General features: G+C 38.7%; 1 protein-coding gene across 1 annotated transcript; it reads left to right on the forward strand.

Annotated features, from left to right (window-relative positions):
- Window positions 1-15,292: 15,292 nt before the first annotated feature.
- LOC100774518 (disintegrin and metalloproteinase domain-containing protein 26A-like) lies at window positions 15,293-22,819 on the forward strand. The gene is made up of 2 exons (XM_027391024.1): window positions 15,293-15,367; window positions 20,507-22,819. Exons 1-2 carry the CDS (start codon window positions 15,293-15,295, stop codon window positions 22,817-22,819), a joined length of 2,388 nt encoding a protein of 795 aa, XP_027246825.1.
- The last annotated feature ends 313 nt before the right edge of the window (window positions 22,820-23,132 follow it).

Below are 23,132 nucleotides of genomic sequence, written 5' to 3' on the forward strand. Positions count from 1 at the left end.
TTCTCCTAATTGCAATTGGAAAATCATACCCTGGACGCAAACTAGAAGAAATGTCAGAACCTGGATTAGATAATGACAAAACAACAAAACAAATGGAATAATAAGAAAATGTTTACTCTTTAGCAAATCCATCATATATTAGTATGTAGACTTCAGAACATGGAAATATCTCTGTGTGTGTAAAAAAAATCCCAGATCATGAATTGTGGAGTCCTCCTTCTTTAAATTGCAACACCATTCAGCACCAAATAAAAGGATAACCTAACACACTCACACTTTCCTTTATTTTAATCAATTTTTGCCTGGAATTCATGTATGCCAGCCATTGTCATAGGTCCAACCCATGGTCATCTGCATGTGTTTCTTTGCATTTGTTTTCTCTCAGCTCTAAATGCCTTCCCCTTCTTAGTCTGTTGTATCACATGGAGAAAAGAAACTCCAAAGCCCATTTCCTCCTGGCTATTCCTGTCTGCTAGAATCTGCCCCTCAAAGGGCCAGGGTGAAATTTGAAACTTGAGAAAATGGTTTGAGGTTACAGGCATGGTTGCTGCATTCTCAGCTCTCATCTTGATGGCATCAGTAGGTCTCACTCTGCAGATGAATTTCACATGGATTTGAAGACTCACCAACAGACATGTTCTAGTTAAAGTTACTCTTGCTAGTATGAAACACCATTACCAAAGCAAGTCTGGGTAGGAAGGATTGATTTGGCTCTCATTTCCTTCTAAATATCCATCATCTGAGGAGGTCAGGACACAAACTCTATTGGGGGAGGAACCTGGAGGCAGGAATTGCAGCAGAGGCCATGGAGTGGTGCTGCTTACTGGCTTAGTCCTCCTGGCTCGCTCTGGCTGCTTCTTTTAGAACCAAGGATGAATAGCCCAGAAGTGGCACCAGGAAAAAAGGGCAGGGACATCCCCCAACAATCACTAAATGAGAAAATGTTTTATAGACGTGTCTATAATCTTAATTATAAATATGTTGTATAATCTTATAGGGGCATTTTCTCAATAAGGTTTTCCTCTGCTTGGGTGACTATGCCTTATAACAGGTTAACTTAATTTAGCCAGCAAAACACCATCGTCAGCTGTACACAGTTAGCATACCTATGAAATATGACACCAAGTATTCTGATCTCTAGTCTGAGCCCTGTACTATTTCCAGACATAACTACACCAAATTTCTCCTTGGAGATTTTCCTCACAAGCCAGCACACAGCCTTCAAAGCCATGACCCTATTTCCAATTGATCACTAGTTGCACTATAGAGAACCACATATTCCAGCTAGCATGCTTGGTCAATTCAAGGATGAGTGTTTCTAATGACTGAGAGATTCAACACTACTCCTATGCTGAAATCCGAGATTTGTCGTTTCCCTTTACTAATATGGAAAGATAATTTAGCCTTGGGTATTATTTCCTTTAGATCTATAACCAAAAATGATAAATCCTGTTGTTCAATAATTAATCACCCTCGTTACAAATTGAAATCATGAAGATACTGACAAATTTGTGCCAGATGTTGGTGGCTCACATCTTTAATCACAGCACTTCAGAGGTAGAGGCAGGCAGATATCTGTGAGTTCGAGGCCAGCCTGGTCTACAAAGCAATTTCCAGGACAGCCTCCAAAGCAATACAGTGAAAGCCTGTCTCGAAAAATCAAAAACCAAAACAGGTATTGACAAATTTGTGTCAGATTAAATAAATACAAACAATTCCAGTATTCTTTGAAAATACAGTTAAAATTCTTTATTAAATGTTAAAGAAAATTTATATGCAGAGAGAAGCCTGTCTCTGCCTGGCTTCCAATCTAATATAACTACCCATCCTTTACAACAGCCATGGTTTAGGCTTCCCCAAATATCATGCTGTGTGCATCTATCCACAAGTATTCCTCTGCTGCCTCCATCACACAACTTCACACCAATAGTCTAGCCTGATGACTGTCTCAGACCATGCAATCAATATTTTTTGTCAATCTGCTTTATCTAGCCCTGGTCCCATAAGCAGTGCCAAACTCAGTCTGGATACTACTACCTATGCAAAAGCTGCCCTCTACACCACTTCTGAGTCCCACATCTTATATTATAAGCCCTAATCCAATCCGGCCAACCAAGCCTGTACTGCATTTAAGATATAGGCTTCTGAATAGACCTTCCCTGTCTGCAACCAACCAGTGGTCCCATCTGAGCCACCTCTAAACACCCCATAAGGTACCCAGACTTACTCTTTTTCTTCCAGATAGTAGCCTAGTGAGTTCTCCTAACCTCCCCATCCACACCTTTCCTCCAACACACCAAATCTAGTGCAAGAAGATCTAGAGTTGGCCTTGGTCCTCCCTACCTATCCTACAATGCTCAGAACCCTTCCAAGTCATTTCAAAACCTGCTCTAAAGCCAGAAATACCTTCAAACTCAAGACCTGGAATGGAAAGCACATCCTGTAACCTAGCTCAATACTCTCTGTCCACCTCACTTTATTCCATCCAAGTCATTTCCAATATCTAGATCACTATGTCCACAACAAACTCAGAACTAACAAAAGAAGTTCACATGCCCAGATCATATTGGCACAATATCAACAGTATTAAACATCGAACCACTACCTTCTCTCTAAGTCTTACAGGTCTTAAATAAGTGTTTGTAAATGTGATGAACTCTGTGATGCAAATATAAAACAAACAATCATAAGCTTCATCAAAGAACTCAAGGAGTTTAAAAAGACATGAAGAAAGAGCTCAATGAAATTAGGGAGAAGGAACATAAGGAGGCTAAACCCCTAAGTGATACCCAAGAAAACACAAACATGAGACTAATGGAAATGAAGAAGCCAATCCAGGACTTGAGAATAGATTTCAATCAAGAAATAGAAACAGTAAAGAGGGTGGTAGCAGAAATGACGATATCCTTTAAAAATCCAATAACTCAACAACAAAATGCAAAGAAAAGCCTTATTTATACAATGAACCAAGCAAAAGGGAGGTTTTGAAGATAAAGTAGATGATATAGACCAAATAAGGAAGGAACACATTTTTTTAATACAAGAAAGCAGCAGACAAGAAATGGGAAATGCCATGCAAAGCCTTCAAATGTGAGAAACTATGAAGAACACCAAAACTTTGAATTTACAGGAATAGATGAAGGAGTAGTTTTATGTCGTGGCACAGTTCAGAGCTTCAAGAAAATCATAGAACAGAATTTCCCAAACTGAGGAAAGCCACACAGAGATACAAGAAGCAAACTGAAAACCAAAAAGACAAGAGCAGAAAAGAAAATCCCCATCGCATATCTATTTAAAACACTGTTGTATTATAGAATAAAGAAAATGTATTGAAAGCTCCAAGGGGAAAAAAAACAAAAACAAAACAAAACAACAACAACAACAAAAACGTGGTATATAAAGAAAAACCCAACAGAATAACAGTTGATTTCTCAATAGAAACTTGAAAAACCAGAAGTGCCTAGAGCAATGCATTCCAATTCCTAAAATATTATGACTGCTAATTTTGAATAATATGTCTAATATGTCTAGGAAAATTACATGATCGAAACAGAAAGGAAATTTTTCCAGGATATAAATACACTAAGAAGGGTATATCCAACAGACCAATCATAAAAGAAATATAGGAAAAAATATTGTAAAGAAAAAACAGAAGGATCATATAACATAGATACTGTAAATATAAATATAAAACAAGTACCATTGGGAACACAATCAACAACATGAAAAATCAGCAACATAAAGACCACAGTTAACACATGCAGCACAGGCTGACTGAATAGATCAGAAAACAAATCTATTTGCCCAGGTAGGCCAGGAGCTGCTTCCAGCTCCTGCTCGTCATTGCTGCTCAGAGTTATCTGAAGCAAGTGACCTGCGTATCATATGGAGTTCGGCAGCAGAATCTGACACCGCGAGGCCGGGTGACAGCTCTACCTCCAACTGCCAGCCCAGGGGGACCCGGCACACCTGAACACTGCCTACACCCTGGTAACAGTGACACCTCCATCCATGAGAAGAGGACCGATTTCAGAGTATTGGATCTGTTTGCATCTACCATAAGGGAACCGTGGTCCCACACCCACCAGGAGAACAAGAAACACTTGCTACACCCAACAGAAGAAAGGATGAGAAGAGGACAAGGTAAAAGCACATCCAACAACAGAAAACCCAATATGACACCACCAGAGACTAGGAACCATACACCAGTAAGACCTCAACATCACGATACATATGAACCAGAAGAGAATGACCTTAAAAACATCTTCAGGAAAATGATAGAGGAACTCAAAGAGGACCTCAAAGAGGGCATGAGAAAAATCCCTTAAAGAAATTGAAAACAAAACAAACCAAAAAATATAAGAAACAGTTCAAGACCTAAAATCTGAAATAGAGACAATAAAGAAAGCACAATCTGAGGGAATGCTGGAAATAGAAAAGCTGAGTAAATGATCAGGAACTACAGGTGTAAGCATAACCAACAGAATACAAGAGATGGCAGAGAGAATCTCAGAAGTTGAAGACACACTAGCAGAAATAGATTCATCAACCAAAGAAAGCCTTAAGTCCAACAAATCCCTAACACAAAATATCCAGGAAATATGGGATACCATGAAAAGACCAAACCTAAGAATAATAGGTATAGAAGAAGGTGAAGAAATCCAACTCAAGGGTGCAGAAAACATATTCAACAAAATCATAGAAGAAAACTTTCCCAACCTAAAGAAAGACATGCCAATGTCTTTGGCCAATGCCAAAATACAAGAAGCCTACAGAACACCAAATAGACTGAAGCAAAAAACAAAGTCACCTCGCACATAATAATCAAAACACCAAGCATACACAACAAAGAGAAAATATTAAGAGCAGCAAAGGAAAATGGTCAAGTAACCTATAAAGGCAAACCTATCAGAATCATATCTGACTTTTCCTTGGAAACTCTGAAAGCCAGAAGGTCCTGGATAGATATTCTACCTACACTAAGAGACCATGGATGCCAGCCCGGACTACTATACAAAGCAAAGATTTCAATCATTATAGATGGGGAAGACAAGATATTCCATGACAAAACCAGATTCAAACAATACATATCCAACAATCCAGCCCTACAGAAAGTATGGGAAGATAAACTGCAACCCAGGGAAGTTAACTACAACCAGAAAAACATAGGCAATAGAAAACCCCAATTTACCAACAGTCAAAAGAAAAAAGGGATAGAATCTCACACATAATTTGCCAACATCACTGAATCAAAAACAAACAAAAATTAACAATAATCAATGGTCATTAATATCCATCAACATTAATGTTCTCAACTCCCCTATAGAAAGACACAGATTAGCAGAATGGATAAGAAGACAGAATCCTTCCTTCTGCTACATACAAGAAACTCACCTCAAACTAAAGACAGACAGTACCTAAGAATTAATGGTTGGGGAAAGATCTTCCAATCAAATGGACCCAAAAAACAAGCAGTGGTAGCAATCCTAATATCCAACAAATTGGACTTTAAACTAAAATCAGTCAAAAGAGATGAAGAGGGTCATTTCCTACTCATCACAGGAGAAATCCATCAGGATGAAGTCTCAATTCTGAACATTTATGCCCCAAATACAAAGGCATCCACGTTTATACAAGAAACTTTAGTAAAACTCAAATCACATATAAAACCGCACACACTTATGGTGGGAGATTTCAACACCCCACTCTCATCACTGGACAGGAACACCAGACAGAAACTTAACAAAGAAACAAAAGAACTAATAGAAGTTATGGCGCAATTGGACTTAACAGATATCTATAGAACATTCCACCCAAATACAAAACAATTTACTTTCTTCTCAGTGCCACATGGAACCTTCTCTAAAATCGACCACATAGTTGGCAACATAGCAAACCTCAACAAGTACAAAAAAATTGAAATAACCCCGTGTGTCTTATCAGATCACCATGCTTTAAAATTAGAAGTCAACCACAACAAGAACTACAGGAAACCAAACAAACTCATGGAAATTAAGTAACACCCAATTGCACAATTCATGGGTCCAGGAAGGAAAAAAAAAGAAATTAAAGATTTCCTAGAATTCAATAAGAATGCAGACACAACATACCCAAACCTATGGGATACTCTGAAAGCAGTGCTAAGAGCAAATGTTCATAGCGCTAAATGCCCACATGAAGAAACAGGAGAATAATCACACTAGAGAATTAACAGCACAACTGAAAGCTTTAGAAAACAAAGAAGCCAATACACCCCAGAGGAGCAGATTCCAGGAGATAATCAAACTGAGGGCTGAAATCAATAAAATGGAAACTAGGAGAACAATACAAAGAATCAATATAACAAAAAGTTGGTTCTTCAAGAAAATCAACAAGATAGATGAACCTATATCCAAATTTACCAAACAACAAAGAGTGAACATGCAAATTAATAAAATCAGGAATGAAAAGGGGGACATAACAACAGACACAGAGGAAATCCAGAGAATCATCAGGTCATACTTTGAAAACCTATATTCCTCAAAATTTGAAAATCTAAAGGAAATGGACAATTTTCTGGACAGATTTCACTTACCAAAATTAAATCAAGAACAGATAAGCAACTTGAATAGACCTATAACCTCTAATGAAATTGAGCAGTCATTAGAAGTCTCCCAACCAAAAAAAGCCCAGGGCCAGACTGAGGTAAAAAATCACATGATCATGTCACTAGATGCTGAAAAAAGCCTTTGACAAAATCCAACAAACCTTCATGGTAAAGGTCCTGGAGAAATCAGGGATAACAGAAACATATCTCAACATAATAAAAGCAATATACAGCAAGCCAACAGCCAACACCAAATTAAATGGAGAGAAACTCAATGCAATTCCTAATTGCATCTCTAAAATCAGGGACAAGACAAGGCTGTCCACTCTTTCCATACCTCTTCAATATTGTCCTTGAAGTTCTAGCTGGAGCAATAAGACAACAAAAGGAGACCAAGGGAATACAAATAAGAAAGGAAGAAGTCAAACTCTCACTATTTGCAGATGATATGATGGTCTACATAAGTGACCTGAAAAACTCAACCAGGGGACTCCTACAGCTGACAAACACCTTCAGCAAAGTGGCAGGATACAAGATTAACTCAATAAAATCTGTAGCCCTACTATATACGGATGACACATTGGTGGAGAAAGAAATCAAAGAAGCATCACCCTTTACAATTGCCACAAACAACATAAAATACCTTGGAGTAAGACTAACCAAAAAAGTGAAAGACCTGTACCGTAAGAATTTTGAATCTCTAATGAAAGAAATAAAAGTAGATACCAGAAAATGGAAAGATCTCCCATGCTCTTGGATAGGCAGGATCAACATAGTAAAAATGGCAATCTTGCAAAAAGCAATCTACAGATTCAATGCAATCCCCATCAAAACCCCAACACATTTCTTCACAGACCTTGAAAGAATAATTCTCAACTTTATATGGAAAAACAAAAGACCCAGGATAGCCAAAAATAACCCTATACAATAAAAGGACTTCCAGAGGCAACACCATCCCTAACTTTAAGCTGTATTACAGAGCTATAGTCCTGAAAACAGCTTGGTATTGGCACAAAAATAGACAGGTAGACCAATGGAATAGAGTTGAAAACCCTGAAATTAGCCTACACATCTATGAACACCTGATTTTTGACAAACAATCCAAATATATACACTGGAACAAAGAGAACATCCTCAACGAATGTTCTGTGCTGGCATAACTGGATGCAAACATGTAGAAGACTACAAATAGACCCAAGCCATTCTCGCTGCAAAAAACTTAAGTCAAAAGGGATCAAAGACCTCAACATAAACCCAGTCACACTGAACCTACTAGAAGATAAAGTGAGAAATAACCTTGAATCAAACAGTACAGGAGACTGCTTCCTGAACATAACACCAGTAGCACAGACACTGAGATCAACAATTAATATATGGGACCTCCTGAAACTGAGAAGCTTCTGTAAGGCCAAGGACATAGTCAGCAAGACAAAATGACAACCCTCAGACTGGGAAAAGATATTCACCAACCCCACATCTGACAGAGGGCTGATCTCCAAAATATACCAAGAACTCAAGAAGCTATTCTCGAAAACACCAAACAAACCAATTAAAAAATGGAGTACAGAACTAAATAGACAATTCTCAATAAAGGAATCTAAAATGGCTGAAAGACACATAAGAAAGTGTTCAACATCCTTAGCCATCAGGGAAATGCAAATCAAAACAACTCTGAGATACCATCTTACTCCTGTCAGAATGGCCAAAATCAAAAACACCAATGACAGTTTATGCTGGAGAGGATGTGGAGAAAGGGGAACACTTCTCCACTGCTGGTGGGAGTGCCAACTTGTACAGCCACTGTGGAAATCAGTATGGCGACTCCTCAAGAAAATGGGAATGATTCTACCACAAGATCCAGCAATTCCACTCTTAGGCATATAAGAAAAAAGAAGCACATTCATATAACAAGGACATCTGTTCAACTATGTTCATAGCAGCATTATTTGTAATAGCCAGAAACTAGAAGCAGCCTAGATGCCCCTCAACTGAAGAATGGATACAGAAAATGTGGTACATTTACACAATGGGGTATTACTCAGCAGAAAAAACCAATGGAATCTTGAAATTTGCAGGAAAATGGACAGAACTAGAAGAAACCATTCTGAGTGACGTAACCCAATCACAAAAAGACAAACATGATATGTAGTCACTTATATGTGGACCTGCTTTATGATACATAGTAGTGGCCGTGCTTTATCAGAGCTGTTTTTAATGATGTTGCTCAGAATGGATTCCTTCCAGATGATGATTGAGAAGCTACTTAAAAAAAAAAAAAAAACATGGTACCAGGTACCACAACAGTAATAGAACTGTGCTGTTTTTCTGGGATTTTGTTTTTTACTTTTTTGTTTTAAATGGAGAGTGCTGGATGTCTCTACAATTTGGTTCAAATGACTGAAGAACCTGGAAATGCTGTTGCTGCTATTGATGCATAACATACTGTCATTATATATATATATATATATATATATATATATATATATATATATAATATAATACGCACTGTATTAAATATGTAAGGTCTTAAAAAAAAGAAAGGGATTTTGAGAGACCATCCCTTGTGGAAGGATGCTCTCTTGACCTGGACACATGGGGAAGGGCCTAGGCCTGACCCAGGATGATGTGGTAGACTTTGGGGAGCCCCTTTTAAGGGCCTTACCCTGCTTGGGGAGAGGAGCAGGGATGGCTAGGGGCAGGTGGGATGTTGGGCGGGAGGGGAGGGAGAGGGTGAAGGGATTGACATCTGAAGCAAGCTTGTTCCTAATTTGAACTAATAAAAGAAAAGAAAAGAAAAGAAAAGAAAAAGAAAAAATGCATCTTAGCCTTAAAGATAGACACTGCCTTAGAATAAAAGGTTAGGCAAAAGTACTCTAATCAAATGAGCCCAGAAAGCAAGTATGCAAAATTTCACATTGCATGACAAAATAAAGTTCAAGTAAATCTATCCAAAGGAGATAAATCGAGATAATTCATTCTTGGGGAACTATCAATCAGGAAGTCCTTACTGTCTTTATCATATATGCACCATATGCTTATGTGTTCTATTTCATAAAACAATTTACTACTGGTTTAGGTCACAGATTAACAACAATGCATTAATAGTAGGTATGTAGGTGATCTAGATAAAAAAATATATAAAGAAATAACAAAAATAATTGACATCATGAGTCATAATGGACTTGAGATTAGCTACAGAATATTGTACCCAAACATGAAAGAGTACATACTTTCTTTTCGTGAGCACATGAAAGCACTGGAGCCAGGACAAATGTAGAATGTCTCACAGGACTTTATGAAAAGATAAAAGGAACTAGTTCTGTGGCTTTGCCCAGCTGGGCTAGGTCCAGGACCTTGGGGGGGTCAAGTTTTCAGTTCCTGGGAACTGGACTTTTCCCCTGAAAATCTGTGGTTATCAGTATCAAGCTGTTGGGTGCTTAATCTGTGACACAGTTGAGATAGTCTATATTCCCTATGCACAGCACTGCTTAATAAATTTCATGCTGACTCTGTCCCCTTCTGTGATAGTTTCTGCTGACTGTCCCTGTACTGCAAATAGTACATGAAACAGTGATGCTAAATAAACTTACAGGCATGAGCCATAATCTTGTGTAGTCCTCATGACCCAAGTTTTCTTCCCTGTCCATTTTCTTATCCACAATCGTCCCCATTGAAACATTTCAGTTTGGAACTCTCATTTGCGCAAATTTAAGTCGCTGAAGCTTTTCTAAAAGAGAACACAGTGACAGAAAAAAAAACAATCACAAATTCAAATTGATCAGATAACTCATTGAATCACATTTGATGATAATGAAATGAAACTTAAAATTCACAGAAAACAAATCTTCCAAAGATATGCTAATTTGTAGAGATTAAGCAACTCATTCCTAAATGACAGATGGGTCTGAGAAAAAAACAATTTTCTGAAATTATATGAAACTGCAAACACAGAATAACAAAACCTATGGGATGCATTAAATACAGTCAGAATTCCAAGTACCTTCATTAAAAAATCAGACCTCTAGTATATGATCTAATCATACAATGTAAAAAGAATGATAAAAAACAATAGCAAATTAAGCCAATGGCAAAAATTTAAAAAATAAATAAATAAATCAGAGCACAAACCAGAGAAATGTAAACAAAGTAAACAATACTAAAAAGCAGTGAATCTAGTAACTATTTCTTTGAATACAAAAATCCATCAATGTAATCCACCATATAAACAAACTGAAAAAGAAAATCACATGATCATCTTACTAGATGCTGAAAAGCCTGTGACAAACTCCAACACCCCTTCATGATAAAGGTCTTGGAGAGATCAGGAATAACAGGAACATACCAAACATAAAAGCAATATACAGGAAACCCACAGTCAACATCAAACTAAAAGGAGAGAAACTCAATGTGATTCCTCTAAAACCAGGTACAAAACAAAGCTGTCCACTCTCTCCATAACTCTTCAATATTGTACTTGAAGTTCTAGCTAGAGCAATAACGCAACAAAAGTAGATCAAGTGGATACAAATTGAAAAGGAAGATGTCAAACTTTCACTATTTGCAGATGATATGATAGTTTATATCACTGACCCAAAAAATTCTACCAGGGAACTCCTACAGCTGATAAACAACTTCAGCAAAGTGGCAGGATACAAGATTAACTCAAAAAAAAAAAAAAGGAAATCAGTAGCCCCACTATATGTAGATGATAAGTGGGCTGAGAAAGAAATAGAGACACCTCACAATTTACAATAGCCACAAACAACATAAAATATCTTGGGGTAAAACTAACCAAACATGTGAAAGACCTGTATAACAAGAATTTTGAGGCTTTAAAGAAAGAAACTAAATAAGATACCAGAAAATGGAAAGAGCTCCCATGCTCTTGGATAGGTAGGTTCAACATAGTAAAAATGGCAATCTTGCCAAAAGCAATCTACAGATTCAATGCAATCTCCATCAAATTCCCAGCACAGTTCTTCACACGTTGAAAGAACAATTCTAAACTATATGGAAAAACATAAGACCCAGTATAACGAAAACAACCATGTACGGTAAAATAATTCCAGAGACATCATCATCCCCAACTTCAAGCTCTATTATACATCTATACTCCTGGAAACAGCTAGAAATTAGTAGGAAACTAGAGAGGTAGAACAATGGAATTAAATTTAATTGAAGAACCTGATATTAACCCACACACATACGAACACCTGTTTTTTTAAAAAAAGAAGCAAAAATTATCCAATTGAAAGAAGGAAGCATCTTCAACAAAAGGAGCCATCATAACTGGATGCTGGCATGCTGAAGACTGAAGATCAATCCATAACTATCGCCACACACAAAACTTAAATCCAAATGATCAAAGACCTCAGCATAAATCTAGCCACAATGAACCTCTAGAAGAGAACATGGTACTATCCTTGAACGAATTGGTACAGGACACCGTTTCCTGATCATAACACCAATAAGAACAACAATAAATGGGACCTCCTGAAACTGAGGAGTTTCTGTAAAGCAAAGGACACAGTCAAAAAGACAAAACAGCAGCCTACAGAATGGGAAAAGTTATTCACCAACCCCACATCTAACAGGGGGCTGATATCCAAAATTTACAAACAACCCAAGAAGCTAGACTCCAAAACACCAAATAATCCAATTAAAAAAGTGGGGTACAGTACTCAATAGAGAATTCTCAATAGAGCAATCTAAAATGGCTGAAAGACACTTAAAAATGTGCTCAACATCCTTAGCCATCAGGGAAATAAAACTCAACACAACTCTGAGATACCATCTTGCTCTTCTCACAATGGCTAAACTCCAAAACATCAATGACAGTTTATGCTGGAGAGGATGTGGAGAAAGGGGAACACTCCTCCACTGCTGGTGGGAGTGCCAACTCATACAGCCACTTTGGAAATCAGTATGGTGGTTCCTCAGGAAAATGGGAATGAGTCTACCACAAGATCCAGCATTTCCACTCTTAGGCATACACCCAAAAGATGCACACTCATACAACAAGGACATCTGTTCAACTATGTTCATAGCAGCATTATTTGTCAAAGCCAGAACCTGGAAGCAACCTAGATGTCCCTCAACTAAAGAATGGATAAAGAAAATGTGGTACATTTACACAATGCAGTACTACTCAGCAAGAAAACCAAATAGAATCTTGAAATTGACAGGCAAGTGGATGAAACTAGAAGAAACCTTCCTGAGTGAGGTAACCCAGTCACAAAAAGACAAACATGAGCTTTTACCCAGTAGTTGATGGAAGCAGAAGCAGACACCCACAGGTAAACACTGAACTGAACTCCTGGAATCCAGTTTAAGAGAAGGAGGACTAATGAACAAAGCAGTCCACACCAGGCTGGTGAAACCTACAGAAACAGCTGACCTGAGCAAAGGAGAGCTCTTGGTCCCCAGACTGATACCCGAGAAATCAGCATGGGACAGATCCAGACCCCCTGAATGTGGGTGTCAGTGAGGAGACCTTGGAAATCTATGAGACCTCTTGTAGTAGATCAGTACTTATCCCTAGCATAGGAATGGACTTTGGGAGCCCATTCCACATGGAGGGATACTCCCTGAACCTAGACACATGGGTGTTGGCCTAGGCCCTATCCCAAAGAATAAGACAGACTCTGAAGACCCCCCCCCCATGGAAGGCCTCACCCTCCCTTGGGAGCAATAAAGTTATGGGATAGGTAGGGTGTTAGTTGGGAGGAGGCTGGGGAGGAGGGGAGGGTAAGGGACCTGGGATTGACATGTAAAATAATTTTCTTTTTAATTAAAATGAAAAAAGAAAAAAAATGACAATTGCTCACTCTTTGTTAAAATAGTTAAAAGAAAGCGGCATACAACTCGTAAGAAGCTTATTGGTTCATTTCGGGTTTTCTTTTCTTTTTTTATAACTTGTTTTAATAGGAGAAAAAATTACCATGAAAAAAGAATTGCAGTTTTCAAACATCCCCTGGAGAAACAATAGCTAACTATCAAAATTTCAGTTGAGAAACAGAGCATAATGTTCAAGTTTAACGTAAAATGATAACTTTCAATGCTGAAACTTCACCTAATTAGAAAAAAAATATAGCTCACTATTCAAGTTGTACCTGGAATGCAACATAATCAGATTTTATAGAATAATACTAGTCCACTTGGAACTACACATACAATAGTCTATAATGTCCTGGATGTAGAAATGCTACTACCTGTGTCATAAACCGTCCACCAGAAACTCTAGACAGCTACATTAATTTTAGGATCCTAAAATTTCAAGACTAAGTTTAAAAAGTCCTAGCATATTTGTACTTTGTTATTTTAAGGCAAATTAGCATAATTTTTAATGGAATTGGTGTCTGGGGTCCAGCAACTAGTAGATTATCTGTGTACATTTTCATTGGGCATCTCAGACTCAAAACACGTTCCCTATTACACTTCCATTTATTATTTATAGAGAGGGATCCCACAAATCCCATTTGGTGTAACCAGACCATACTAGTAGAATCTGCATATAGAGCAGCCTGATTTGGACTTGAAAAGCAGGCAATTGTCTCACCCAGGTGGCATTTGGAGATTGCAGTCTGGAATTAATTAGTACATTGACTGGGATGTTCTCTAAGCATCTGCACTGTGAGCCCCAGAGATACAGTACTGCTCTGAAACAACCTATCTGAGATTTGGTTGCAGGGCTTTGAATCCTCTAGAAAATTCCAGAGGATCAATCACCAATGTGGCTATACCCTTGCCTAAGGGACTTCCCAGGTTATTATGTTTTAGATGGATAAGACAGACTCCAGAGCCATAGTTGACTATCCCCTCATTCTTTGCTTTTATCTGTCCTCCTAGTGGACAGAGTACTCAATCTAGTTAGTCATTCCTGGATATCTCAGGCATGTGCTACTCTATTCATAGTAGCCAGCAATTAGATACAGCCGAGACATGCAACACTGCAGAATGAGTAATGATAAAATTGACATTTTATCACGTATGACTCTTATTTGCAAAATGATTTTTTCAGGGTCATTGTATTTTAAGATAGAACTCAATTGTGTTTGTAGCCATGGCTGCAATGCAGCTCTGTAATACCAGCACCATGTCTGCTTGCAGAGCTCCAACAGAAGTGGGGTAAGCAAGTAGGTCCTCATTCCAGAGCTCATGCAAAGCAGACTGCCCACAAATCCACAGGTAGTAACGCCCCCAGGAAACAACTGGCTAAAAAAGCTGCTCACAAGAGTGTGCCCTCTACTGGAAGGGTGAAAAAAAAACTCATTGTTACAGGCTTGGTACTCTGGCATTCGGTGAAATCAGATGCTGTAAGAAATCCACTGAACTTATGATACACAAGTTCCCCTTACAGTGTCTGGTGCAAGAAATTGCTCAGGACTTCAAAACAGATCTGTGCTTCTAGACTGCAGATGTGATGATATATTGCTTATGATCTATTAAAGCCACTTGGATCAAAAGAGCAAAGCAGCCATACTAGTTAGCCATAGAAGCCAAGCACACTGCTTTAATCCCAGGACTGGGGATTAAGAGGTAGACAGATCTCAGTTAGTTCAAAGCCACACTTACTACAAGAAATTGATCCAGTCTTGAAAGAAACAGCTCACCCAAAGGTGATCTCAGCACCTGGGATCACATCCTTCAACCCCAGCACTGGGGAGGTAGAGACAATAAGATATGGCTTGGCTGAGAAAGGACTAAATGGAGGAGGAGACAGGAATTCAGAGCCTTTTGCCTCTGAGGATTTATGAAGACAGCTATTTCAGTTGGGGAGAGGTGCGATCTACTGACATGGCTGCTTTGCTTCTCTGGTCTTCAGCTTGAAGCTTGAACCTCAATATCTGGTTCTGGGTCTGTCATTTATTGTGCTACATGCAGCTCTTGGCGCTTTCCAGGGGGCAAGAGCGGCCTATCTTCTTGGTCGTTTTGAAGATACCAACCTGTGTGCTATTCATTCCAAATGTACAACAATTATGTCAGAAGATATTGAGCTAGCATGCCACTTCACAGAGAATGTGCCTGAGAAGAGAAACATTTCATTCTCAAAATTATTTATTCCTCTTCTCCCTGTTAACAGTTATTCTAAACATTAGATTTTTTTTTCATGGGGTCAAAAAGGTCCCTAAGTATATGATTGGGAGTGAAAAAACAGGGGACAGAGATCAGGTATTAGCAGGTTTTCCATTTTCATTTGTGTGTGAATTCTTAATATAAATGCACTGTAAAGCATTAATGCAAGCAAAATGTTTCAGTGAAGATATTTTAATAGTTCAGTTTCATAACCATTATAAATAACCCTGTTAAAATGTTACATATATATCACAGTTCATTTAAATGGAGTAAAATTTGCACACAGACAAGGGTAAGTTACAAATAGCACAATATCTTCTATTCAGGGACCCACCAGACTTAAGAAGCATCCTGAAGTTAATCATTACTTAGCAACACAAAAGGAAATGTGGATTTGAGGACATCATGTTATTGAGTTTCTGGACCCCAAATCAGCCATGTAATAAATTAATGTCATAATTGTTAGATTTTTGCTAGAGATATGATATGACAGACATGTAGGAGCTAACAGAAATGATGAGGAAAGGCCTATAGCTTAATCCAGTCAGAACCCCAATAGGAAGAAGTGGGCACAAAATCCCATCCCTGATAAACATAACCAAAATATATTATATTAAAAAATACACACACAAAAAAATTTAAAGACAGAAAGAAACATTTCAAGCCATGTACTTACTTATTTGCAAATGAAAATTGCTGGGAGACAAAAAAAATGTTCTTCAATGTTGCAGACCAACTGTATTAGCCAAATGTTCCTGGGCCATATGTTGTGGATGGTATTTGTGGGGCTGCAGTCCCAACCAGCCTGGCATCCCCAGGTCCGTTCCTGAGTGGGGGAGTGTGGATGAGGGAAGGCTAGCTATAGACAGTAACGGAAAGACAGAAACATAGGATAGTGTCAGGAGGGTGGTTTCAGTCCATACTGAATTCACCTCTGTTCATTCATATATCCTCCTAAGTAACCAACCAAAGGTGGGGACAAAGGCAGAAGACTTCTATTGTCATGTATAAAAGACAAATAGCAATTACTTCTTTAATCCTAAAGATACTCCATAGCTGCACATACTACTTGGCCTTCTGGAGCTTCATAGATTCCTGCACATATCAAGTAACCTTCAGGATGAGTATAAACTTGCCTGGCCCCAAGTCAATTGTTGTTTAGATAGGAGCCATTCACCACTGAGGCCAGGGCATCCTGTAGCCATTCAGCTAATATATTAAAGACAATAGGAGTGATTTGAGCTCTCTGACTTCCTGGCAAGATGGAATCAATGGAGTGAACCTGAGTAAATCAACCACATTCACTGACTCACTCCCTCCATGGCAGACACAATGATCACATCTACTATGGAAAGCAAAGAAGATGCAAGCAAGGTTTTTAGTGTCATTTCTTTTGTGTTTCACTTTTGTTGTTTTGTTTGAAAAGAGACAAAGAACATGAACTTAGGTGGGTGGGAAGAGGGGATGAATCTGGGAGTAGTTGCAGAACAGAAAAGAATGTAATGGAATATAAATTATAAAATCTCAAAGAAAACAATGATAAAAAGGATGGAACAATCAATGAAATGCTCAGGTAGGTCACCAAGTGCCCAAATATTAGCAATCTTAATCAGCAAATAAACATGTTCCCACCATTTACTCTTGTCAACCTGTGAAATGCATAGCTCTCAGATTGATGTTTTATCAATTACCTGTTAGTTCACTACAAATGAAATTTACCCTACACTGTTCCTCACCCCTCCTAAATGCATTTCTTGCATTAGTTGAATAACTGTTGTATGACATAGACAACAAATCTACATGTGCAATTGTTCTATGTCTCTGTGACAGTTATTGACCACAGGAAGATGCAACTATGGCAGACACTCATTTCCTTCAGAGTATTTTTTAAAGGAGTAGAATTATTGTCTAGAATTTGAAGTGCTTGGAGTATCCCTTATTAAGAGTCAATACAGAGAAAATAAACAGGAACAATGATTACAATATAAACAAAAAAAAAGAGTACAGCCGATCTTACAGTGTGTGGGGAGACCTGTAAGTTAGGAAAGAGGATTTATTCACACTGGTGATACTGGGTCATAACATATCGTTAGACCCCGGAAAACTCAGGTATCCGGGGGCCCAGGCCATGACCGTGGTCACCCCAATCACCAGGCAGATTCGAGAGCTTGCTGCAAACTGCATGAGGCTTTATTGTAATTTAACGAGCTAACCCCATGTTAGCTCCGGTCTTTGTCCACTCACCATGGCGGATGGCTACAAAAGACAATTTGAACCAGCTGCCGAGAGATCTTGTAGGGCAGCCTAAGGGGAGTGTCTAGGGCCATGCACAGGCTCACGATTGGTGTGCCTCCAGGCTTGGAGGGCTTGCCCTGTGTTGATTGATCAATTGGTTTTTATGGCCCATAGGCCCTCCCAGGGTGGTTGCTATGCTCCGTGCATCATTGCTATACACTGCTCAGTAAAGCACACCCAGTGCCGTAAAGCATAGCACCACCAGCTAACTTCTGATTGGTTCCTTGCCACGAGGCAGGGATCTGACTTTCTAGTGACTAGACAAGGTCAAACAAGCATGTGTTCAGCTGTTATGGCTGCTGAAATGGGAGCCGGTCCCTTCAATATGACAATAAGGAAGTGAGATTTATTAATATGGTAAAGAAAATCCAAATAACCTTGGCTGAAGTGGAAGAGGGACAGTTAGAAAGCCAGGTTCTGTTAAATGAGAGGTGCCTGTTGCTAGGCTCCTGAATCTAGAACTTACTTCATAAGAGACAAAGAATTTGTATTCTCTGGTAAATTCTCAAATAAAATTCTTTGTTCCTAAGATGGGTTTTTTAAGTGTTTTGTGAGAAAGATCATACCCAGAAAGGAACACAGGCATCACTCCACCTGATGGTAAGTCTTCTGAAGATTGAGTAAAGGACAGGAGCATAAATAATTAGGAGGTGAATGCTATATCCCCCAAATCCTGGACAGTTGTTCATAGTTGGGAATGGCATTTCCTTTAAATATTTCTACTCTCTTCTATGTTATTTTGGAAATTCTAGCATATTTACTATGATTCAATACATCCTAAATTATAGAGAGAATGGTTAGTAAATTGACTAACTATTGATGGTTTGAATTTCAGGAAAGAAAAGAGTTAAGGTAAAAAATGGTATCTGAGAATTAACATGAAATCTAGATGGTTATAGCTGTACCATATTTTGGATGAAAAACTATATCTTTTCTCTAGAATACATTGTATACAGTAATTTAATTAATGCCTGACTCGGCTTGCTCAATTATTATTAAGAGTTTTTGTTTTAACTTTCTATCTGTTACTGTAGTTTTAGTCATAAATTCTGGCATGGTTTTGTTTATTCAGTTTCAACATGCTGCATTATTAATACATAACTATTTTCTTTATACCAGGAATCAATGTGCTATCATAAGTACTTCAAATCTAAATCAAAGTGCTCACTCATGGATGGTGACCAGTATGTCAAAGTTTTAATGACAGTTTCATTATATTGTCCTCAAATATCTTTACTGATCCTTTTTCTTATGCAGGCTCTTGGCACTATATATGGTAGTGCATCACTCTACTTAAATGCTTTTCCAAAATAATAATACACTAAAGACGATGGTGCTGGACAGGGGAGACAGACAATTTGGTATAACGAATGTTGCACAAGCACAGAGACAAGAGACTGATCCTGGTTATCTATATAAAAACCTGAGTGGTGGCCAATGTTTGCAATGCCAGTCACGATGAGACAGACACAAGCACACTGAAAAGGCTTGATGGCCAGTTGTTTTTTCCTTTTTTGTGACAACCATGTCAGTGACCAACTCTGTATCAAGCACCAAGCTGAATGTTCACTTAGATAAATAATCCAAGGCTAATGATTGGCTTATGCAAACACAAACATACACAAACACACACACACATAGCCACACACATATACATGTATATTTATAACCACGGAAACAAATAATAAGGAAATAAGTAAATAAAACTCTAAGCTGTAAGAAGTAGATACATAAACAAGGCATATAGCTTCAGAGGACTCACTATCCAGTATAAATTGTGGCCTCCAGACATATATTAATATGTATACAAGTGTCAAGGTCACTAGTGTACATACTCACATGAAATATTCATAATAACAAAAAAGAAAATGGAAAATACACATAAGAATGATACAGAGCTCAAGACAAGATTCTGCTCCACATGTCAATAACAGGTCAAGGACAGAAAGGAGCATAAACTTGTATTCCATAACCAGGAATGTATTTGGAAGGGGTTACAATTTGAGAACACACACACAGACACACAAAGACACACACAGACACACACACACACACACACACACACACACACACACACACACACACATACACACACACACACACAGACACACACACACACACACACACACACACACACACACACATACACACACACACATACACACATGCAAGAACAGTTTTAATTTTCAACTAAGGAAATCTTCAGTTGCTGTTGAATGTCAAACATTAGGATATTCAGAAACAATGTGAAAAGGGGCACATTACTGAAAGTTGTAAGTGTACTGGAAATATATTTGTACAGGAACAAGAATACTTTCCACACTGTTTGATTTTCACCCATTCTCTGCTGTTTTCCTCTTGAACCCGACTTGACCATGACTTACCTACACCTATGTGTGACTTTCTTACCTCTGTTTCTTTTAGTCTTGCTGCTCTGTTGGGTCAACTCTGCCAGATGTCACATTATTAAAGGCCAGTGCTGCATGAAACCTGACAAACTGAGGTCTAGGAGAGCAAGCCCTCTCATGTTCCCCCTTTTTTCTCTAACAGGACATAGTGACTGTGGGTGAGGTCCTGGTCCATGAGAGGATCATGGTCTTTCAGCTCTGCCTGTGGATGGTGCTCTTCCTCTCCCCATGGTCCCTAACTGAACACACTAAATACAGTAGCCCTCCAGAAGTAGTGATACCCTTGAGGGTCACTGACACTAGGAGACATGATAGTTCTCCAGGCTGGTTGTCCTATAGCCTGCGCTTTGGAGGAGAGAGACATATTATCACCATGAAACCCACAAAATACTTCATATCCAGAAACTTCCTACTGCTCACCTACACTGACAAAGATGATCTCCTTGCAGAACAGCCTTTTGTGCAGAGTGACTGCTACTACCATGGAGATGTGGATGGAGACCCAGAATCCATGGTTTCCCTTACAACCTGTTTGGGGAGTTTGCAAGGCATACTAGAGATAAATGGCGCAGTTTATGAAATCATGCCCAAGAGCTCAACTTCCACATTTGAACATCTGCTTTACCAAATGAAGAGTGAGGAGACAGAATCACGGCCCATGAGATGTGGGTTAACAGAAGAGGAAATAGCACAACAAATGAAGCTTCAAGATAATCATAATGACACTCTTATGCAAAGCCACTATGAGGGATGGTGGACCCACCACAAGTATATTGAATATTTTGTGGTATTAGATAATAAACGATTTGTTTATACGGGCAGTAATGTCACACGTTCCAGCAATGAAGTGTTAGCAGTTTTCAATGGAATGAAGGGCTATTATGTTTCAATAGAAATTGATTTGATTTTTGCTGGACTTGAAATCTGGACTGAACAAAACTATGTAAAAGTAGAAGGAAATGTAATTTCTGTTCTAGTTTCTTTTTGCCAGTGGAAAGAAAGAACCAATAAGGCTCGAAATCAATATGATATCATACATCTTTGGGCCAAGGAAGGATATGGTACAAATTTAGGGATATCTTATATAGGTTCAGTTTGTATATCAGACAGTAATTGTGCAATTAACAGTTTCCTGTGGGACACACTAGGCCCTGTATCATTCAGTATAGCACATGAGTTGGGTCATAATTTGGGTATGCCTCATGATCAAAAGAATTGTGTGTGTGGACAAGAAAAATGCATAATGTTCAAAGAGATGACTATGTCTACTGCATTCAGCAACTGTAGTTATGCTGCAATGTGGGATCGTATTTCCCAAAGGACCTGTTTACGCAACATTGCAAATGACGCTCTCACACCACCGGCCTCATGTGGGAATACTTTGGTTGAAGAAGGAGAGCAGTGTGACTGTGGATCCCTTGAATCCTGTAAAGACGATCCATGCTGTAGTCAACATTGTGTTGTAAAACCTGGTGCTGAATGTGCTACCGGGCCATGTTGTAAAAACTGCAAGTTCATGAAACCAGGTACCTTGTGTAGAGGCATGAACGATGAGTGTGACCTTCCTGAGTGGTGCAATGGAACTTCAGCTGAGTGTCCAGAAGATGTCTTCAGGGAAGATGCAAGCCCTTGTAATGGTGGGTTTTGCTACAAAAAGGCATGTAATACCCATAACAAGCACTGTCAGAAGATTTTTGGCATGGGAGCCAGGAGTACAAATGAGACCTGCTACATGGATATGAACAAACGGGGTGATCGTTTTGGTAACTGTGGCAACAATAGTTATAACTACAAAAAATGCAGTGACTCTGATATACTCTGTGGAAGAATTCAGTGTGAGGACGTGACAGAGCTTCCACGTTTGCAAAACCATGTAACAGTATATTGGACTCACTTGAATACTGCCATCTGCTGGACTACAGAATACCACTTTGGTATAAACACAGCTGACATTGGAGCAGTGAGAGATGGCACACCTTGTGGCCCAAAGCATATATGCATTAACAGGAGGTGTGTCGATATGCCCATACTCTTAAGTAACTGCTCAGAAATTCTATGCAATATGCAAGGTGTCTGCAACAATAAGCATCACTGCCATTGCAATGATGAATGGAAACCACCAGACTGTGTACTCAGTGGCTTTGGGGGTAGTATAGACAGTGGCCCACCTCCTGTCAGATTATCTAAGAAACAGTTAATAAGATACATTCTGGGTGTTTCAGTTCTTTTTCCAATTTTGATATGCTGTTTTATTTGCATAAATAGAAGGATAAAAAAAAGGATAGCAGGAGAGGAAACCAGAAGCACCACTGAAACCAGAAGCACCACTGAAACCAGAAGCACCACCGAAACCACCAAACCGAAACCAAAGTCCTTGGAAAAACAAAAGCCCACTCTTAAAGTTTCCCCCGAAAAAGGAGATGCTAATGAGAAACATAAAGCACAAAAGAAATAATAAAGGAAACTCTCCTATAAGAGCTCCTTCATGTAATAGTATGTAGCTTCCAGAACACAGAAATATCACTGTATGTTTTTTTTTTTTTCTTAAATCCAAGGCCAGAAGTTCTGGAGATTTACCTTTTTGAATATCAAAAGCATTGACTACCAAATAAAAGGAGGTCCTACCATATTTATACTTTTCTTTAACTTGAGCAATTTCTTGCCTTTTAAAAAATGGAATTGATGTCTGTCATCCACTAGCTTAGGGCCAAACCATGGGCCTCTACATGTGTTTCATTGTATTTGGTTTCTCTCAGCTCTAAACCCCT

The sequence above is a fragment of the Cricetulus griseus genome (assembly GCF_003668045.3).
Source record: "Cricetulus griseus strain 17A/GY chromosome 1 unlocalized genomic scaffold, alternate assembly CriGri-PICRH-1.0 chr1_1, whole genome shotgun sequence".
NCBI classification, from domain to species: domain Eukaryota; kingdom Metazoa; phylum Chordata; class Mammalia; order Rodentia; family Cricetidae; genus Cricetulus; species Cricetulus griseus.

Excerpts from the sequence above, each read along its gene's own strand:
- LOC100774518 (XM_027391024.1), top strand. The coding sequence starts at position 15,293 with ATGGAGGAGGAGACAGGAATTCAGAGCCTTTTGCCTCTGAGGATTTAT. Across the intron at positions 15,368-20,506 it reads GCTATTTCAGTTGGGGAGAG|GACATAGTGACTGTGGGTGA; the intron begins GTGCGATCTACT and ends TTTCTCTAACAG.